At 31.3% G+C, this 16611-nt stretch overlaps 1 protein-coding gene and 1 long non-coding RNA gene across 2 annotated transcripts; one reads left to right on the forward strand and one right to left on the reverse strand.

Moving 5' to 3' along the window:
* Positions 1-6439: 6439 nt before the first annotated feature.
* On the reverse strand, positions 6440-7771 carry LOC109122647 (uncharacterized). Its single transcript, XR_002030086.2, has 2 exons — positions 7042-7771; positions 6440-6686 (listed from the first exon to the last, which is right to left on the reverse strand). It is a non-coding gene; the product is annotated as an uncharacterized LOC109122647 (long non-coding RNA).
* Positions 7772-8705: 934 nt separating this feature from the next.
* LOC104879332 (uncharacterized) lies at positions 8706-12446 on the forward strand. The gene is made up of 7 exons (XM_019219859.2): positions 8706-9517; positions 9610-9879; positions 9990-10910; positions 11000-11130; positions 11214-11289; positions 11381-12323; positions 12437-12446. The coding sequence occupies exons 1-7, from the start codon at positions 8968-8970 to the stop codon at positions 12444-12446; spliced, it is 2901 nt and encodes a 966-aa protein (XP_019075404.2). The 5' UTR covers positions 8706-8967.
* The last annotated feature ends 4165 nt before the right edge of the window (positions 12447-16611 follow it).

Below are 16611 nucleotides of genomic sequence, written 5' to 3' on the forward strand. Positions count from 1 at the left end.
ATCCATGATTACCGATATTTTCATCCTTGATCTCACCAATCAACCATCAAAATGAAAGCAATCCAACCTAAATCCTAATGTCTATCAATATTGTGAAAATTGAATTTAGATTGTCAAGAATTGTTTGAAGCTCTTCCCTAATCATCATCTTTTCCATGCTATTACCAACCATAGTATCCCATACCCCATCAATACATTTCCTTAGCTTATTGATTCAGGCACTTTGCACCATGTTATTATTGATTTAAGTAATTTGGCTTTGCATTTTGAATGTGAGAGTTATGATGATATAGTTCTTGGTGATGGTAAAGATCTCAATGACACACTATTAGGCTAATCTCTCTATTCTTTCTTCTATCAAAACCTTTCCTTTACTACTGATCTTTGTATCACATCAATGCAACATAATTTTATTTTTGTATACAAATTTTGTTGATCTCAATATTCTTCCATTGAAAATTTTTCCTTCCTATTTTTAGGTTAATTTTCTTCAAACAATAGCATTGCTATTGCAAGGGCTGGGATGGTGTTTATGAATGCCACAACCTACATATGCTCCTGGATATTCCATTCATGCTCTTGTCACACTGAAGGCACCTTCTCATGCTTAGCGTCAATAACTGAGTCATTTGTAGAGGCTCTCTAGAAGATGACAAGAAGAATTGAAACCCTAACTCCTATTATAGGGCTCCTTATGAGCTTGAGTGATTTCAGTTCAAAATAGGTTGAGTCCTAATTATTTAATTAACTCTAATGGGGTCCAATTAATTAATTAGCCCATATTAGAAAAACAATTCACAAGATCTATTGCAACCTTATATTTTTACTAAAACACTCTTATACACACTTATGAACCAAAACTCAAATCCCTCCAAATAAACGTGTACTTTCATAAAATAGGAGCTTGAGTAAGGACCATTAGAACCCATAGGAAAATATTGGCTCCTTTATAATTTAATTCTAAAGTTGATTTAATACTCCACTAAAGAGAATCAACTGTACTCCAATATTATAATAGCATAGCTCTAATAGCATAGCTCAGGTTTGTGCCCTACTATCCACTACATGTAGACTCCCTACGACTTGATGTTTATAATATAACAAGGTAGTGCTATCACTTATCAAGATTACCTCTCCATTCCTTGAGTTCCAGATACCACTTATTATATGATTAATTAACTTACTTTAGTTCCAAGGACCATATGTCAAATTTCTACTAAAGGAAATATTATGACCATAGTATTCTAGATCACATGTTCTTTGGATTGCCTAAAGGAACACATTGTCTCCATACAATGAAATATTGTGGTGCCTCCATTAAGAATATCTACTGCCACAAAGCTCCATCAATAGTAACCTAATCTATAGGGATATATGGCCCTTTTAAGATCTCACCCATAGGTTAACGTCTCCTATTGATTTTGGCACAGGTTCAATACTTTCTCAAGGTTGAGAGTCCATCCATTATAGTATCTTAGTGAATTATGATAATTGATAGCTCTATGTCATGATTCACTATATATAGGTCCTGTCCAATGTGCACCACATACAGTAGTGCACTCACTATGAGAAAACTATCCCAATGATTAAGGCAAATCATTCCTCTAATTACAAGGTAGTGCATTATAGTCTCAAATGAATTGCCTAAATCCATGAACCAACTATGGATTACTCATCACTCTACAAGGAACCCATGACTTAGATCTCCTATGTAACTCCTAATGCGCTCAAGTCATGTACAATGCAAATAAGGATGAAAATATTGGTAATCACGAATATATTGACACTTCGACTTCACGAATATATTGGAGATATATCGGCGAATATTTTGAAAAAAAATATCGTTAGATCTAGAATTGATCAAAATTCATGGAAATGTAAGAAAAACTTCGTAGAAATATAATTAGAAGTATAATAGATATTTTAAAGTTGTTTTGTTGAAGAACTTGATATATGTATGATATGATTTATCATATTAGATAATATTATTATATACATCGATAAAAAATATGAATTTTATAAGTGTACATTTATTATTAAATTATATCAAATATTATTTCATAATAATATTGTGATATTTGATTATAATATATTTAATTTTAAAATATATGTAATATTAAAATTATGATCCCTTTAATTCATTTATATTAAATGATATAAAATAAATGATGATATATGTACAATTGTGATATTTAACAATAATGTTCATAACTTGAAAACATACTTTATGTATATTCATCTAATTCTGTATTTAATGACATAAAAGAAATAATGATAATTTGTATAAGTATTTTTTATTTTAAAATTTTGATAATTTTATTCAAAAATTTATATTTATTTAATATGTAATTATTATATAAAAGTCACAGTAACCAAAATTAATTTAGTTATAATAATTTTATTTTAATATATATATATATATATATATATATATACAATATGTACATTTAATCAAGTGAAGCATGGTTGGTTGGTTGGTTGGTTGTGAGTGAGGTTTGGGATTCAAATCCCTAAGGTTCCACTTCTCTTAGATTTTCCCTTGCCTTTTAAAAATTCCAATTCTTGCAATCCCACATCTACAATTCATGACACCAAAAAGTTGTATTTAAGCATTGGAGTGGTGGAAGGCTCACAAGCGTGCAGTGCATGCTGGGCTGGTCTAAGAGAATGAGTTGGGCCAGTGCCTGGGCCCAATATAAGAGTTTTGGGAAAAAAAAATGAAATGGGGATGACATGGCATCGATATATCGATGTGCCTGCTGAAATATCATGAAAATGTCGGTGTATTGTCAATATATTGATGAAAAATGGCGATTTTAATGGAAATATCTTGACTTCGATATTTCCCCAACATGTATCATGTCGAAGGTTATTGATATATCTCAACATTTTCATCCTTGAATGCAAGTAATGTGGGCATGTATGCTCAAATAACCAATTAATTCATATGAGATAATAAAAAGGAAACCAAAAAACATAGATAAATAATTTTATAAATGAATCTCAATTTGTTATATCATTTCATGCTTTCTAAGGCTCAATCCCAATAATACATTCTCTACGAATTTGGTCACCATTGATAGAGGTTGGTGGTAATAGGTATCCTCAATAAAGGCGCGCACCACGATATCTCATGGTATTGAGACAATGAGTCCTCTTAAAACTAAGGTTGTAGTAATTCCTTAAGTAGAGTTTGACATATATTCTTTCTAAGCTAGAGTATGTCAATTGATCACATAATAGGAGGATCTTACAACTCAAGGATTGGAAAGGTAATCTTGAGAGGTTGATGACACATATCTCGTTAGATTGCAAATACCAATTCACGGAGAGTCTGCATGTAGTGGATAGTAGGTCAAAGACTAGAATTTTATCTCATTATAATATATATCGTAGGATACTATAGTGTAGTTGACTCCCTTTAGTGGAGTATTGAGTCACTTCAGAAATAGATTATGAGGGAACCGATATTTTCCTATGGGTCCTTGTGGTCCTCTTTTGAGCTCTTGATTCATGGTGGTATGTTTGTTTGAGAGAATTTTGGGTTTTTAATTCCTAAGTGTGCATAAGGGCATTGTGATAAAAACGTAAGGTTGCACTAGATCTTATGAATGATCTTTTTGGATTTAACTAATTAATTAATCGAAGTATAATAAAATGAATGAATTAATTAATTAGAACTAAAATGGACTTGATTAAGTGACCTAAGCCTAATTTGGGCTAAAGTCACTTAAGCCCACATGGAACCCTATATAAATCCCCTTAAAGGTTTAGGGTTTCACTTTTTGCATCCTTGTATTCCAAACTTTGGAAAAGAAATACCTAGCCTCCCTCTAGAGAAGTCTTTCCTTATCTTATGCCAAAGATATGTGAAAAGAGTGATAAAGTAGAAGATCTATGGGTCTACATGATCTATGATGCCATCATAGTTTATTTCATTGGATTAAATTTGATCTAGGAACATTTAGATCATAGGTATGACATCTAATCTCTAGATTGATTTATGATCATTATGGTTTTGTTTTAATATTTTCCCATTGAGTTAGATCTAGAAAAAGCTAGGAATAGTTGCATGCACCTTGCGAGATTCAGGGTCATGGAACAAAGTAATTTGAGGTTCCCATTAACTAGTATTAGAGCTTTGGATTAGGTTTTTGCATGCTAGATCTATTCTAAGGTGCACTAACTCTATTTTGTAAGGTTATTTTATTCAGCTCATAGCCTTAATGATGAACGCATGTTTATTTAGATATGTTATTAATGGGTTATATTGCAAAATGTTTGCTTTCTTGTTCTCATAGATGGCTTATACAAGAGGTATTGGATTTTTCTTTGACTCTAAAAATCAAGTTTTATTTTATTAGATGGGATGTAAACTCTAGTTTGAATGAGTATAGGATCTTTTACTTTCTTTTATAAAAGTTCAATTTTTGGCTCATCTATGTAACCCTAGAGGAGATTGGAAGCATTTTGAACCATTATAACATCTTCTTTGTGGAGTTTCCAATAGAAAAGGGAAAGATTTTTTATAGAGAGATAGTTGAAAAAGAGATGGAATTGCTCTTGGATTTACAGCCATGGCGACAACATTCGAGAACTTAGATATACACTTAGGTGGTCCCTTTTAATGCTCAAGTGCCTGAGTGGTCACGTCTAATGTTCATGCACTGCAAGTGGTAGGGAGGAGCAATAGGGGTAGAATTGGTATTGTGAGGATTTTTGTAATAGATTAGGGTTTTATTTTTTCATTAACCCTAATTTTTGGTTGTATGGTCATTTTGATATTTTAATTCTAGATTTTATTACCAAATAATTCAATAAGATCCCTAAGTGAATGAGAAATAATTTATATTATTTCCTTTATTATTTTATGACATAAAATGGATATTTTGGTATTCTTAATAAATAAATAACTTTTCTTGTATTTTTTCAAAATAGGATACTTATTTAAATTGGAATATGAAAAGTTAATAGATTTTATGGGAAAAAATATATTAAGAGAATCTTTTCCTTTTTAAAATTTGATTCTTAGGGATTTTAATTTATTTAAAATCTTCTCAAATTTTTGAGATCTTTAAGAATAAATTTTTAATTTTAAAAAAGAGCTCTCATTTCTCTAAATCTTTATAAAATAACTTTTGTTTTCCTTATTTGCATAAGATTCAATTTAGGATAATAAGTATGTTTTTGGAAAATTCGCGATAGACAATTTATAATAAAAAAGGTTGCCAAAATGGTCTTTTTTTTTAATTATAGTAATTAATGAGAATAAAATATTTTAAAACTATATTCCAAATTATAGTGTTTATTTAAATTGGAAATAATATATTGAAAAGGAGAATTTTATTTGAAAATTTGAAGAGTTTATCTTAAAAAATAAGGTGCTCTCATAGAGAACTTTAATTTTTCAAAATCCCTTTTCCTTTTACATTAAAGTTCCAATATTTAGTAAATAAAAATTTTTAGGCAAATTTTCATAGAGAATGTTTTATCTGTTAAAGGTTACTATTTTAAACCAAAGTTCTTATTTTAAAAGATTTAGTGCAGAGAACCTTAACAAAGCCTACAACGACCTCCATTATCAGGCACATCTTGTTTTGGGTTCATCACCACCTCAACAATGGGTTTGTCCAAGGGATATGGAGTTTCCATATGAACAAGGCTATACATGTCTATAGTTGGAGCAACCACTCCAATAGTGGAGTTCTTTACTTGGTGGCATTGATGTAAAGGATAATGGTTACACACTTAAAGGAATTACTATTTTTAATAAAATTTCTTATTCCAAAAGATTAAGTGGAGAGGACTTTAAAAAAGCCTACAACCTCCATTATCAAGCACATCTTGATTTGGGTTCATCACCACCTCAACGATGGATTGTGTCCAAGGAATCAAGGGGTGTGAACTTTCCATATGGATATACTACAAGAAAAAATGGAATCAATGACGCTTTTTAAGCGTCAAGAAAAGTATAAGATGACACTTCTCTAAAACATCCTCTTCTCCCTTGTCATTATATGTTTTAGTCAATAATGATGCTTCTAGGAAGCGCCATCTTTGATTTATACTTTCAATGACACTTAAAGAAGTGTCATCTTTGAACAACGTTAATGATGACACTTATAAATGCGCCATCTTTTAATATTTTTACTAAAATAATTTTTATAAGATTGTCATTGTTGACAATCATACGGGCGTCATCTTTGGATTATTTTTTCAATGACACTTTTAAAAGCGACATCTTTGGTTTATGTTAATAATGACACTTTATAGAAGCGTCATCTTTAAGCATTTTATTTTAACAATAATATTGCTATTATGTTTTTAAAATAATGAATTTCCTATATAATTAAATAAAAGCAAAAGCAATTATAAATCATAAAATTAAATTGAATTGTACAAATTAAATATCTCCAAATATTAATATAAAATGGGTTAGTTTGAATAATTAGTATAATTACTTATATACAAATTATAAATTTGTTCATTAGATCAAAATATTTCAATGAGAATTTTTAAATCCAATATAAGAACAAATATCAGTGCAATGACTACAAAAAGAAACCATTATCAATAAAAGCCTAGCTAAACCCCCTAATGATTTAAATGATATCATCTTCATGATTTTCAACATCGCTTCATTGTAATGATTTCTTTTCTTCTTGTAAGCCAATTTCCTTCGCAAGCTATAAAAAAAAAAAAGGAATATAAAACTTTTAAATTATACATATAACAACCAATATAATTGAAACAAAAAAAATATAAGAATAGAAAATAATCCAGCATGTTAATTAGCTTTTGTTCAAGTAAAGCAATAAAACAAACATACTAATATTCTTCTTATTGGGTCAAAAGTAAGAATTTTTACTAGAGTAAATAAATTATTAGTGTTAAAAAATACTACTACTACGTAAGATAATTACCTCAATTATTAAGTGTACAACCACATGAATATGTCTTAGTTCCCTTAATTATTGAAAAGATCTATTTTATAATGATTTCTACTATGTTGATAGTGAAGAAAATTAAATCTTCATTTACCTTGTCATTGGCATCATTGCCCATCAAAGTCTTCTTCATTAGGCTCTTGCTTCAAAGAGGTTATTAATAACATTAGGGTAATATAAAGTAAAAGAGGTTAATTAAAAAAAATAAAAATAAAAATTGATAGTTTTACCTTTTCACAAAATAGTTATATTATAGGATGCCTTAAAAATTAAAAAAGATTGTTTATGTAGCTCACCCATGTAAAGTTATTCAATTCATGTTTAAAGAGAGGTGAATTAAAAAAATAAAAAATAAAGATTGACATATTTACCTTTATTCACAAGATAACTATATTCTAAAATTCCTTAAAGATGCCTAAAAATTAAAAATTAACACACTACCTATATTCCAAAGAACAAAAAAAAAAGAGTTGTACAATGAAAAGATGTCTCCACAAGGATCCACACATTAATGTTATGGTTTGTCCATGAATTACAATAAAATGCAAGATATATAAAGAAAAATATAATCATTGATTTTAGTTTTTAGACTAAAATTAGAAGTGTGCTTTTTTCAGTTCCTTAAGGATATAGGATTAATTAGTAAAGGGTCACTTGGAAGTGTGTCTATCAATATGTGCAGTACAACGTATGTTTAGGAAACTGTCAATAAAGAAAGTCACAAGGTATGAAATATAAACAAAAGAGTAAAACTATTGGTCATAGTAAGACTAATGCTTGCAAAGGAATCCCCAAGGGTGTGTGCCATGGACATGTCCATTGCATATGCGCATGGATTGAAAAATCGAAAAATGTCGCCGATATTTCGGAGAAATATCGGTTATCGGGCGGCATCGAAACGATAATCGGCACCGATTATCGATCGACGGAAAAATCGACCAAAAATCGGCAAAATCGCCGATATATCGGCGAAATATCGGTGGAGGACCGAAAAATCGGCGAAACATCGGCGAGTGAAGCCACGCGCGGCGAAGACGGCAGAGGACAGGGAAAAATCGGCGATTAATCGGTAAAATCGGCGATTTTTTGCCGATAAAATCGCGATAAATCGGCGATTTTTTGAAGATTCCCTGGTTTTGATCTGACGGCCAATTTTGAATTTTTGAGGATCTGATGGCCCAGATTTCACCCGTGTATGTAAAGGCCTCCAACGGTCAGATTTGTGATCCAATGGTGGAAAATCAATCTTGACTTTATCCAAGGGCTATGGAGTGTTTCCAACGGTTATATGAAGATCTAATGGTGAAATTTGAACCAAATTTTGATCCAACGGTTAAAATTAATTTATAACGGCTAGTTTGACCATCCAACGGCTAGTTTGACCAAAAAAAATTCCTATAAATACCCACATTCCATTTCATTTCATACATCAAAATTCTTATATGGTCTAGCAAAATTTTTTTATTTTGAAAATTTGGTGGTGAAGGGGATTAACTCCAAGTCAAGGCTAATTAAGGTATGTCTTACCTTTCATAAAATTTATTTTATTATGCATAATTCAATTTTATTTGTTATATATAGTTTAATTGATATTTTCTAATTCATATGGAAATGTAATTGTAATGTTTATCTATTTCATATATGCATAATTCAATTTTAATTTTTATTAGTAATGATTCTTATCAATTTCATGAATATGCAAATTTAATTTATTTTAATTTAATTTAATTCTTATCAAAATTTTATTGTAATGTTTATCTATTTCATATATGCATAATTCATTTTTAATTTTAATTTTTATTAGTAGTGATTCTTATCAATTTCATGAATATGCAAATTTAATTTATTTTAATTCTTATCAAAATTTTATTGTAATGTTTATCTATTTCATATATGCATAATTCAATTTTAATTTCAATTTTTATTAGTTCTTATCAATTTCATGCATATTAAATTTCTTACATGTTTTATCTTTAATAATTTTAAATTTGATATTAGTTTCATAATTCAATTTTAGAAAATGGCTAGTGAAAGCGGTACCATGGGTCGAGATCCTTGTTGGAAATATTGTACACCTATGGAAGGGAACAAAAATGGAACAATATGCAATTACTGTGGGTTGGCAATAAAGAGTGGTGGGATTACTCGTTTTAAATTTCACCTATCACATACAGACCCTAATTCAAATACAAAAAAGTGTCCTAACGTGCCTCCAGAAGTGAAACAAGAAATAAGACGACTTATAGAGCAAAGAAATAAGGCAAAAGCGAAGAAAACTGTTGATATAGAAGAGATTCGAGCAGAACTGCGAGACACAATGGGAAGAAGACATAGGCATTTAATTGATGAGGACGATGAGGAGAACCTTGGTGGTGATGGTGGTGGTGATGGTGGTGGTGGTGGTGGTGGTGGTGATGATGATGATGATGGAGATGATGATGTGTATATGTATCCGGCTGATATGCACCCTGATGAGCGACATGCTTATAGAGAGGCGGTTCGAGCATCAAAAGCTGCTGAATGGAATCGACAACAACAAGAACATTTTATAAAAGGCAAAAGAAAAACAGGTATAATATTAATTTGAATTATTACTGTTTCTTATCAACTTTATCAATAATATTAAATTAACATATATGTTTAATTTTAATAATTATAATAGGCGAGTCTTCACATCCAACCAATCCAACAACAAGGCAAATGCGAAAATCGCAAAGTGTTCGATATTCAGATGCATCACTGCCTGATGCACCCTCATTGTACAAATCTTCAGCAGCAAGACAGAAAACTGTGAAAAATCTTTTCAAAGGTGGTGCCATCAAGGAAACCATGGGACGTTTGATCAGTAAGTTCTTCATATATGAGAGTGTTCCGCCAAGTAAAGCAGACTCTCACCACTTCAAGAACATGATTGTTGGTGCACAACAAGCAGGTAATTACTATAATTTTAAAATTTGTATTTATTTGAACAATATCATTACTATTTATATAGTATGATTGACACAAATGTTCTTATATGTTTTAATTATATATGGATGGTAGGTATGGGTATAGAACCGCCGTCTCCTTATGAAATCAAACACAAGTATTTGGATATGGAGTACAAAGACATGGAAGCTTATGTCAATATTCAAAGAGAAAAGTGGAAGACTTATGGATGCACGATTATGTCTGACGGATGGACTGGGCCCACGAAATTAAGCATAATTAATTTCATGGTATATTCAAAAGGTAGCACAATCTTCCTCAAATCCGTTGATGCATCAAATAATATAAAGGACAACAAATACATATATGGTTTGTTGAAGGATGTGATCAAGGAAGTTGGCAAACAAAATGTGGTCCAAATAGTTACAGATAATGGGTCGGCATTCGTGAAGGCGGGGAAGTTGTTAATGAAGAAATACAATCTTTATTGGACTCCGTGTGCAGCACATTGCATCGACTTAATGTTCGAAGACATCGGTAAAAGGATGAGTGTTGCAGATCTGATTACAAAGGCTCGAAAGATAACCAATTTCATTTATAACCATAGTTGGTTGCTTGCACAGATGCGGAAGGTGTGTGGTGGAGACATAGTTCGTCCTGGAGCAACAAGATTTGCAACCAATTATATAGCCCTTGACAGTCTTTTGAAAAAGAAAGCAAACTTGAAGAAAGTGTTTATCAGTGATGAATGGGCACAACACAACTTAAGTCGCACATTAATCGGCAAAGAGGTTGAATCACTTATGTTTGACCATGCGTACTGGGAAAGAGTGGGAAAGTTAGTGTCAATATATGAGGCGCTATACACAGTTCTTCGCATTGTCGATTCAGAAGTTGTTCCTACAATGCCATTTGTGTACGAATTGATTCGAGTTATGAAAGAGAACCTCATTCGACTTAATGCTAAAGAATGGGTGTTAGAAATAATTGCAGATCGTTGGGATAGAACTCTTAAACATCCTCTTCATGCAGCAGGTAAGTATTATTCATCTTTGAAATTTATTGGTATTTAATATGTTTCTTTCATAACATTCTAATTTTACATTTCTACTTTACTATTGTAGCATTCTTTCTTAATCCAAGATTTCAATATAAACGTGGAGTTGGTACTGATCCTGATCTACTTCAAGCTGTTCATGAAGTCTTTGCGAAATTAGATCCTACATCAGAAGGTCTTAGTCAATTTGGAAATGAGGTAAATTATTAGAGTTATAATATAAATTAAATAATTGAATTTCATTTACTCAACTTTTTCACTTTCAATTATTTAATATGTAGATTATACTATTCCGAGATGCAAAAAGAGGATTCGGTGATCGAGCAGCGATTGCTTCGAGGTCAGAAATGGTTCCCGGTGAGTATTATTTGTGAAATAATAATTCATTTCATTAGCATATTATTGTAACTTTCCAATATAAGTATTGATATCATTTATTTGGTTGTAGCTGAATGGTGGTTCATGTATGGACATCACGCTCCTACATTAAGAAGGTTGGCCATCAAGGTTTTATCGCAAACTGCATCATCTTCAGCTTGTGAGAGAAATTGGAGCACGTTTGCCTTAATTCATACAAAACAAAGAAATCGGCTTGCTTACCCGATGCTCCAACAATTAGTTTTCTGTTATTATAACATGAAACTAAAGATACGTGACATGGAAGCAGAACAAGACAAAGTTGCAGAGAAAGATTACCTCGATTTACTTGACATTGCAACTGAGGTTGGTGAAGAAGAAGATAACCAATTGTTTCAATGGGTTAGACCTCTTCATTTAGATGATGAAGATGGAAATCCCGACCCACGAATTGCCGCACATGTCCGAGAAGCAGGTGTTGATGTTGATCGAGTGTTATCCGAAGAAGTTCATACTGATAGTTTCAGCCAAGACACGAGAGATTCATTTCAACAAGGAATTTCTCAGCCGGCAGTCACTTCTCGACCTTCTTTTGACTCCACGAGTGTTGAACATAGTAGTAGACCTAGTGCTACTGATACTTCCGCTTCCGGTTATGATGGTTCAAGAGGAGAGGGGACCAATGATGGTAGCGACCCTGGAAATGATGAAGGGGATGTTAGACAACAACAACAAAGTGGACAACCATTGGGATTTACTTGTGAAGATGATTTCACACATTGTACTCAAGATGAAGACCACGGCTCTAGAAGAGCCGGTCCAAGTGTTGGAGCCATTGGAAAGCCATATAGAGGAAGACAACGAAGGATGATGCCATACAACGAGGACTCATTGTCGGCCAGTTTTGAGTCGATGAGTGTAGAGACTCAATTCAGTGATTCATCAAACGAAGCCAACATTTATGCCCCTTATGCAATGAGTTATGGTCAACCTCCTCAAAATCTTTCAAGTTCCACTGATGAAGAGTATGAAAGGTATAACTATCCTTCTTCCACACAAATGCCATACTACCTTCCACATCAGCTGCAACAACAAGGATTTCAAACGAGCACATGGGAAAACCCTGGATTTCCTATCCATGGACAAGTTGTTGGTAGGACTCAAGAAATTTATGCATGGCATGTTCGTACATACAATCAATACTATCGAAACTCCATGTCCTGGTATGAATATTGTCTTCAACAAGATGGGCTCCCTTCATCTAACAATAACAATATGATGGAACCATATCGATCTTCATTTTGGTATTAAGGACCATTGCAATGTCATATGTATTATGTTTATGTGTAAATTGTTTTCATTTAATAAAATCAAATATTTCTTAACTCAATTCTAACTTTCTAAGTGTACAATTCCAAATTTCATATTTTTTATTCTTAAAATCCAAGTATCGTAAACTATTTACCGATATTTTTTTCTTTGACCATATTTATGTCAATTATACTTATAAAATAACTTTAACATGCATATTCTTGCTTATTTTATCATTCTTTGGCTTTTTTTAAGCATTCCCATCAATTTTGGATAATTTTTGTCTCACCGATATTTGATGAAAAATATCCACCGATATTTCTCCGATATTTCCGATATATCCGTAAAATCCAAGTACCGATATTTCAATCCTTGCATATGCGTGCATACACAAATGTACATATAGACATCTAATTTGAAAGGCTGGGTTGGTCCCATTTGAGAAGGAACCTCCCACAAATCATCACTATTAATCTTTTTAATCCCCTCGTATGCACTTTAGTAATAAGCAATACCCATAATTCAAAAAAACTATGCAGTATTTTTTTAAACCACCCATGTATGAACTTAAAATATCCTAATTTAGTAAGAAACACTCATTAGATTACTAAGAATGAGAAATGGAAAAGGAGGGGGAAGAATCAGCCACCAAGACCAAAGAAATGTTCAAGAAATGGAGAAGATTAGTGAATGGACGTAGTTAATAATAACAACTGCTCCATCAACCACAATTGGGATAAATTTCTTGTCCACCTGTTAGAGAACTTTGACATCCTAAATGCAATTCTTAGTTATGGATTGTGGCATTAATGAATCACAGCAAGGTGCAAGATCCCTAAAAAGCTGTCAAGTATAGTGTATTGATCATTAAACTTCAGCAATTTATCTCCATTTTGTATAGAAAATAAAAAATCACTAATAACTAATTTGATAATAGTCCCATAACGAACTTGTGTAGCAATGAAAGATTCATCTATAGTTAACAAAACCTTAAAAATTTATTGTAGTAGTTAACTGTAATTTTTGGATAGTTATTATGCCATTTGGTCCCAGAGCCCATCAAATTTGTAACTTCCTTTGTGGTAAAGTCTAAAAGATGAGATAGTATGAAATCAAATGAACAATTTTATTTTGGGGTGATGAAAGGATTAAATAAAAATAATGTATGAAGATACCCACAAGTGTCCATTGCTCAAGCTTTTGTCGTTCTTACTAGGTTGCTGTTGTATTTTGACTATAATCTGAATAGACATAAAAGCAATTTGGAACTGCTAACTTGGGGTTTTTTTTATATATGAAGATAAGTCAAGAATAAAAATATGATAGGTTGTAAGGGATTTACATAGGGAAAATAAAGAAATGGGTACTAGTGGTTTGATCACAAAAGGATGTTACCAGAATGTGATATCTACTTAAGGTACCTAATTAAAGCTAATAAAGGATCTGTTACAGATAGAAACTTAACTCTCTAAGCCTAATTTGAACTTGGCCCAAAAATAATAGAATAAGGATTGGTTGCTAAAGTAAGTATATTGATAGCTAATTTTGTATAAAAAATGAATCTCCACATATAGAATCTTATGCTTTTTAGTACAGAATTTACAAGTCCCTTTGCAAATTTCAATAGTGTCTGTAACCAATCTCCACCAAAGCTTTAACATAGTTCATCAAATATATGTCAAAAACAGGTATTAGGGAGCAACATATATAAATTTTTATCTAGACCATTATAATAATTAATTTTGCCAAACAAAAATACAAATTGACCATGGAATATAAGAGAACCATCTATTCCAATTCATCACAGGTGGCATAGAATCATTATGTGAGTAGTAGTAAATCTTTTTACTAGCATATAGACAATCAATAATTTTTTTTCAAGAGGGTGTAAGACCATCTTTAACAGATCATTAGATGTATTGCTGGTTTGTTGGAGTTTCTTCTAACATTAGGAAAAAAAAAAAAGAGTTTCTTTTAACAAAAAAAAAATAAAATGCAATAAGCAATTGAACTCTCCTTAGCAGTTCACATATTTGTAGCTATACCTTGTGGCAATATCTGGGTAGCCTTTTGCCATGATGGCAGTGCTTGAAATTTGATTGAACATAAGGTAATGAAAATTTTCCAAAAAAAATTTAAGTTAAATAAATCATATAGTTTCCTTAGTGGAATTAGTTGGAAAAGAATAGAAAAATTAAAAGTAAAGACTAGTAGTCTTGGACAAAAGACTTCATCCAAGCATTCACAATTTTTCCTTTTTCCTTTTCCCTTTTAATTATTGTTATGATTCTTTGAGTACCACTCAACTCAACTAATCATACACTTTATTTGCATTTTATAGTTTTATTTCTTTATATTTTCTTTACATCTACCTATTTAAAAATTGTTTTCTTTTATTTTGTTTTCAAAACAAACTTATTTTTAGAGAACACCAACCTTATAAAATTTAAAAATAATTTTTTATTTTTCAAATAAAAAACTGTTTTTAAATCATTTAATAAATAAATCAAAGAAAACTATTTTATATTTGATGTTGTGACCTGTAACTTTTTAAATCAATTATCATTCCTCATAAAAGGCAAAAACCTTGAATAAAAATAAAATAAATACACAAACATAAAGATATTCAATAAAGTATTATGTGAGATCAAATATTTAAATCATATTTTTGAAATTGTGTGTCTGTGCATGATCAATATTAATTTTTTATTTTTGCCTTTAAGATTGAGACAACTAAAATTCTTCATAAAAATAAGGTATAGTAGTAATATTCACCTAAGAAAAGGTCATAAAACAAGTGGCATTTTATAGTATGAATATATTTTGTAAGACATCCATATACAATGCATATCAAGAATTGAAGTTGATTTTATGGTATAAAAGGATCCCATGATGACTGCACATTCATGAATCAAAGTATTCACAAGATTGAAAAACAGGGCAATGAAGTATTGAATAAAAAAATTGGCTACTGAATTTGAAATTGCTTTCATGGAGGTTACCAAATGCACCAAACTATAAACATACCAAACAAAAGATGACTTTTAACTAATAATACAAGGAAAAATATAAGTTTTGTGTCCCAAAAAAATGAGAGGAAATGGGAAGCAAAAGTTGAAATCTCTTCAAAAAGGCTCCAACTTGCCTGTTAAAAGAAAACTTGTTTGGCTATATAGAAAGTGATAGAAAATAAAAAAGGAGTTAGGATGTTACAAGTTAAATTGTGGTTCTTGGGTTGATAATTAAAGATTTTGTTCCCTAGACCAAAAATTCTCCTATGTTCTTTTTACAGGCAACCAAACAAAGAAAAACTCAATGAAATTTTGTAGAAACCAAATACCTATTTCACACAAAAGAAACCTAAAAAAGAAAAGGCAATAAGAAAACGTCTATTAGCTAAATTCTTACAACACATTTTGTTAAATATTTGAGTGCAAAAAAAACCTAAACTCAGAGATTGCAGTAGTAGGTGTGGGGACAGCAACATAAGCCACAAAGAATCCTGAATTTTCATTAAGAATAAGAATTAATAAAAAGGAAAGGAAACTTTAAAAAACAAAGCAACCCTCTAGAAAAAGAAAAATCCCTAGAAGCAATTGGGAAAATTTATAGAGAAAAAAATTGGATTGAAGATCATGAAGCTGTTGAACAACAAGGAAAATGCAAGTAGTAATTTCAATAAAAATAGATTAATTTATTTTCTTTTCTTTTATTTTTCTTTTTCTTTTTTCTTTTGTAAAGAACTAGGATAACAAAGCTAAACCCTAAATAAAATATGAGATCGATAGAAAAATTTACCAGCCAAGGGGTTAGGGCTGTTGTGGATTTTTCTAAAGGTAATCAACTCGTTTGTATCTCTTCGAAAGAACCCTAGGATTCCTTATACCCGATGATGATTTTTCAAGTTACAGAAAGGTTAAGGCTCATTAATGATGGTCACCAACGCTGATATGCTGGGGTCTTCAAATTTGTGCCCGCTCCGGCCGCTTGCTAGGATATTGTTGGTAGCTT

This window comes from Vitis vinifera, chromosome 5 (genome assembly GCF_030704535.1).
Source record: "Vitis vinifera cultivar Pinot Noir 40024 chromosome 5, ASM3070453v1".
NCBI classification, from domain to species: domain Eukaryota; kingdom Viridiplantae; phylum Streptophyta; class Magnoliopsida; order Vitales; family Vitaceae; genus Vitis; species Vitis vinifera.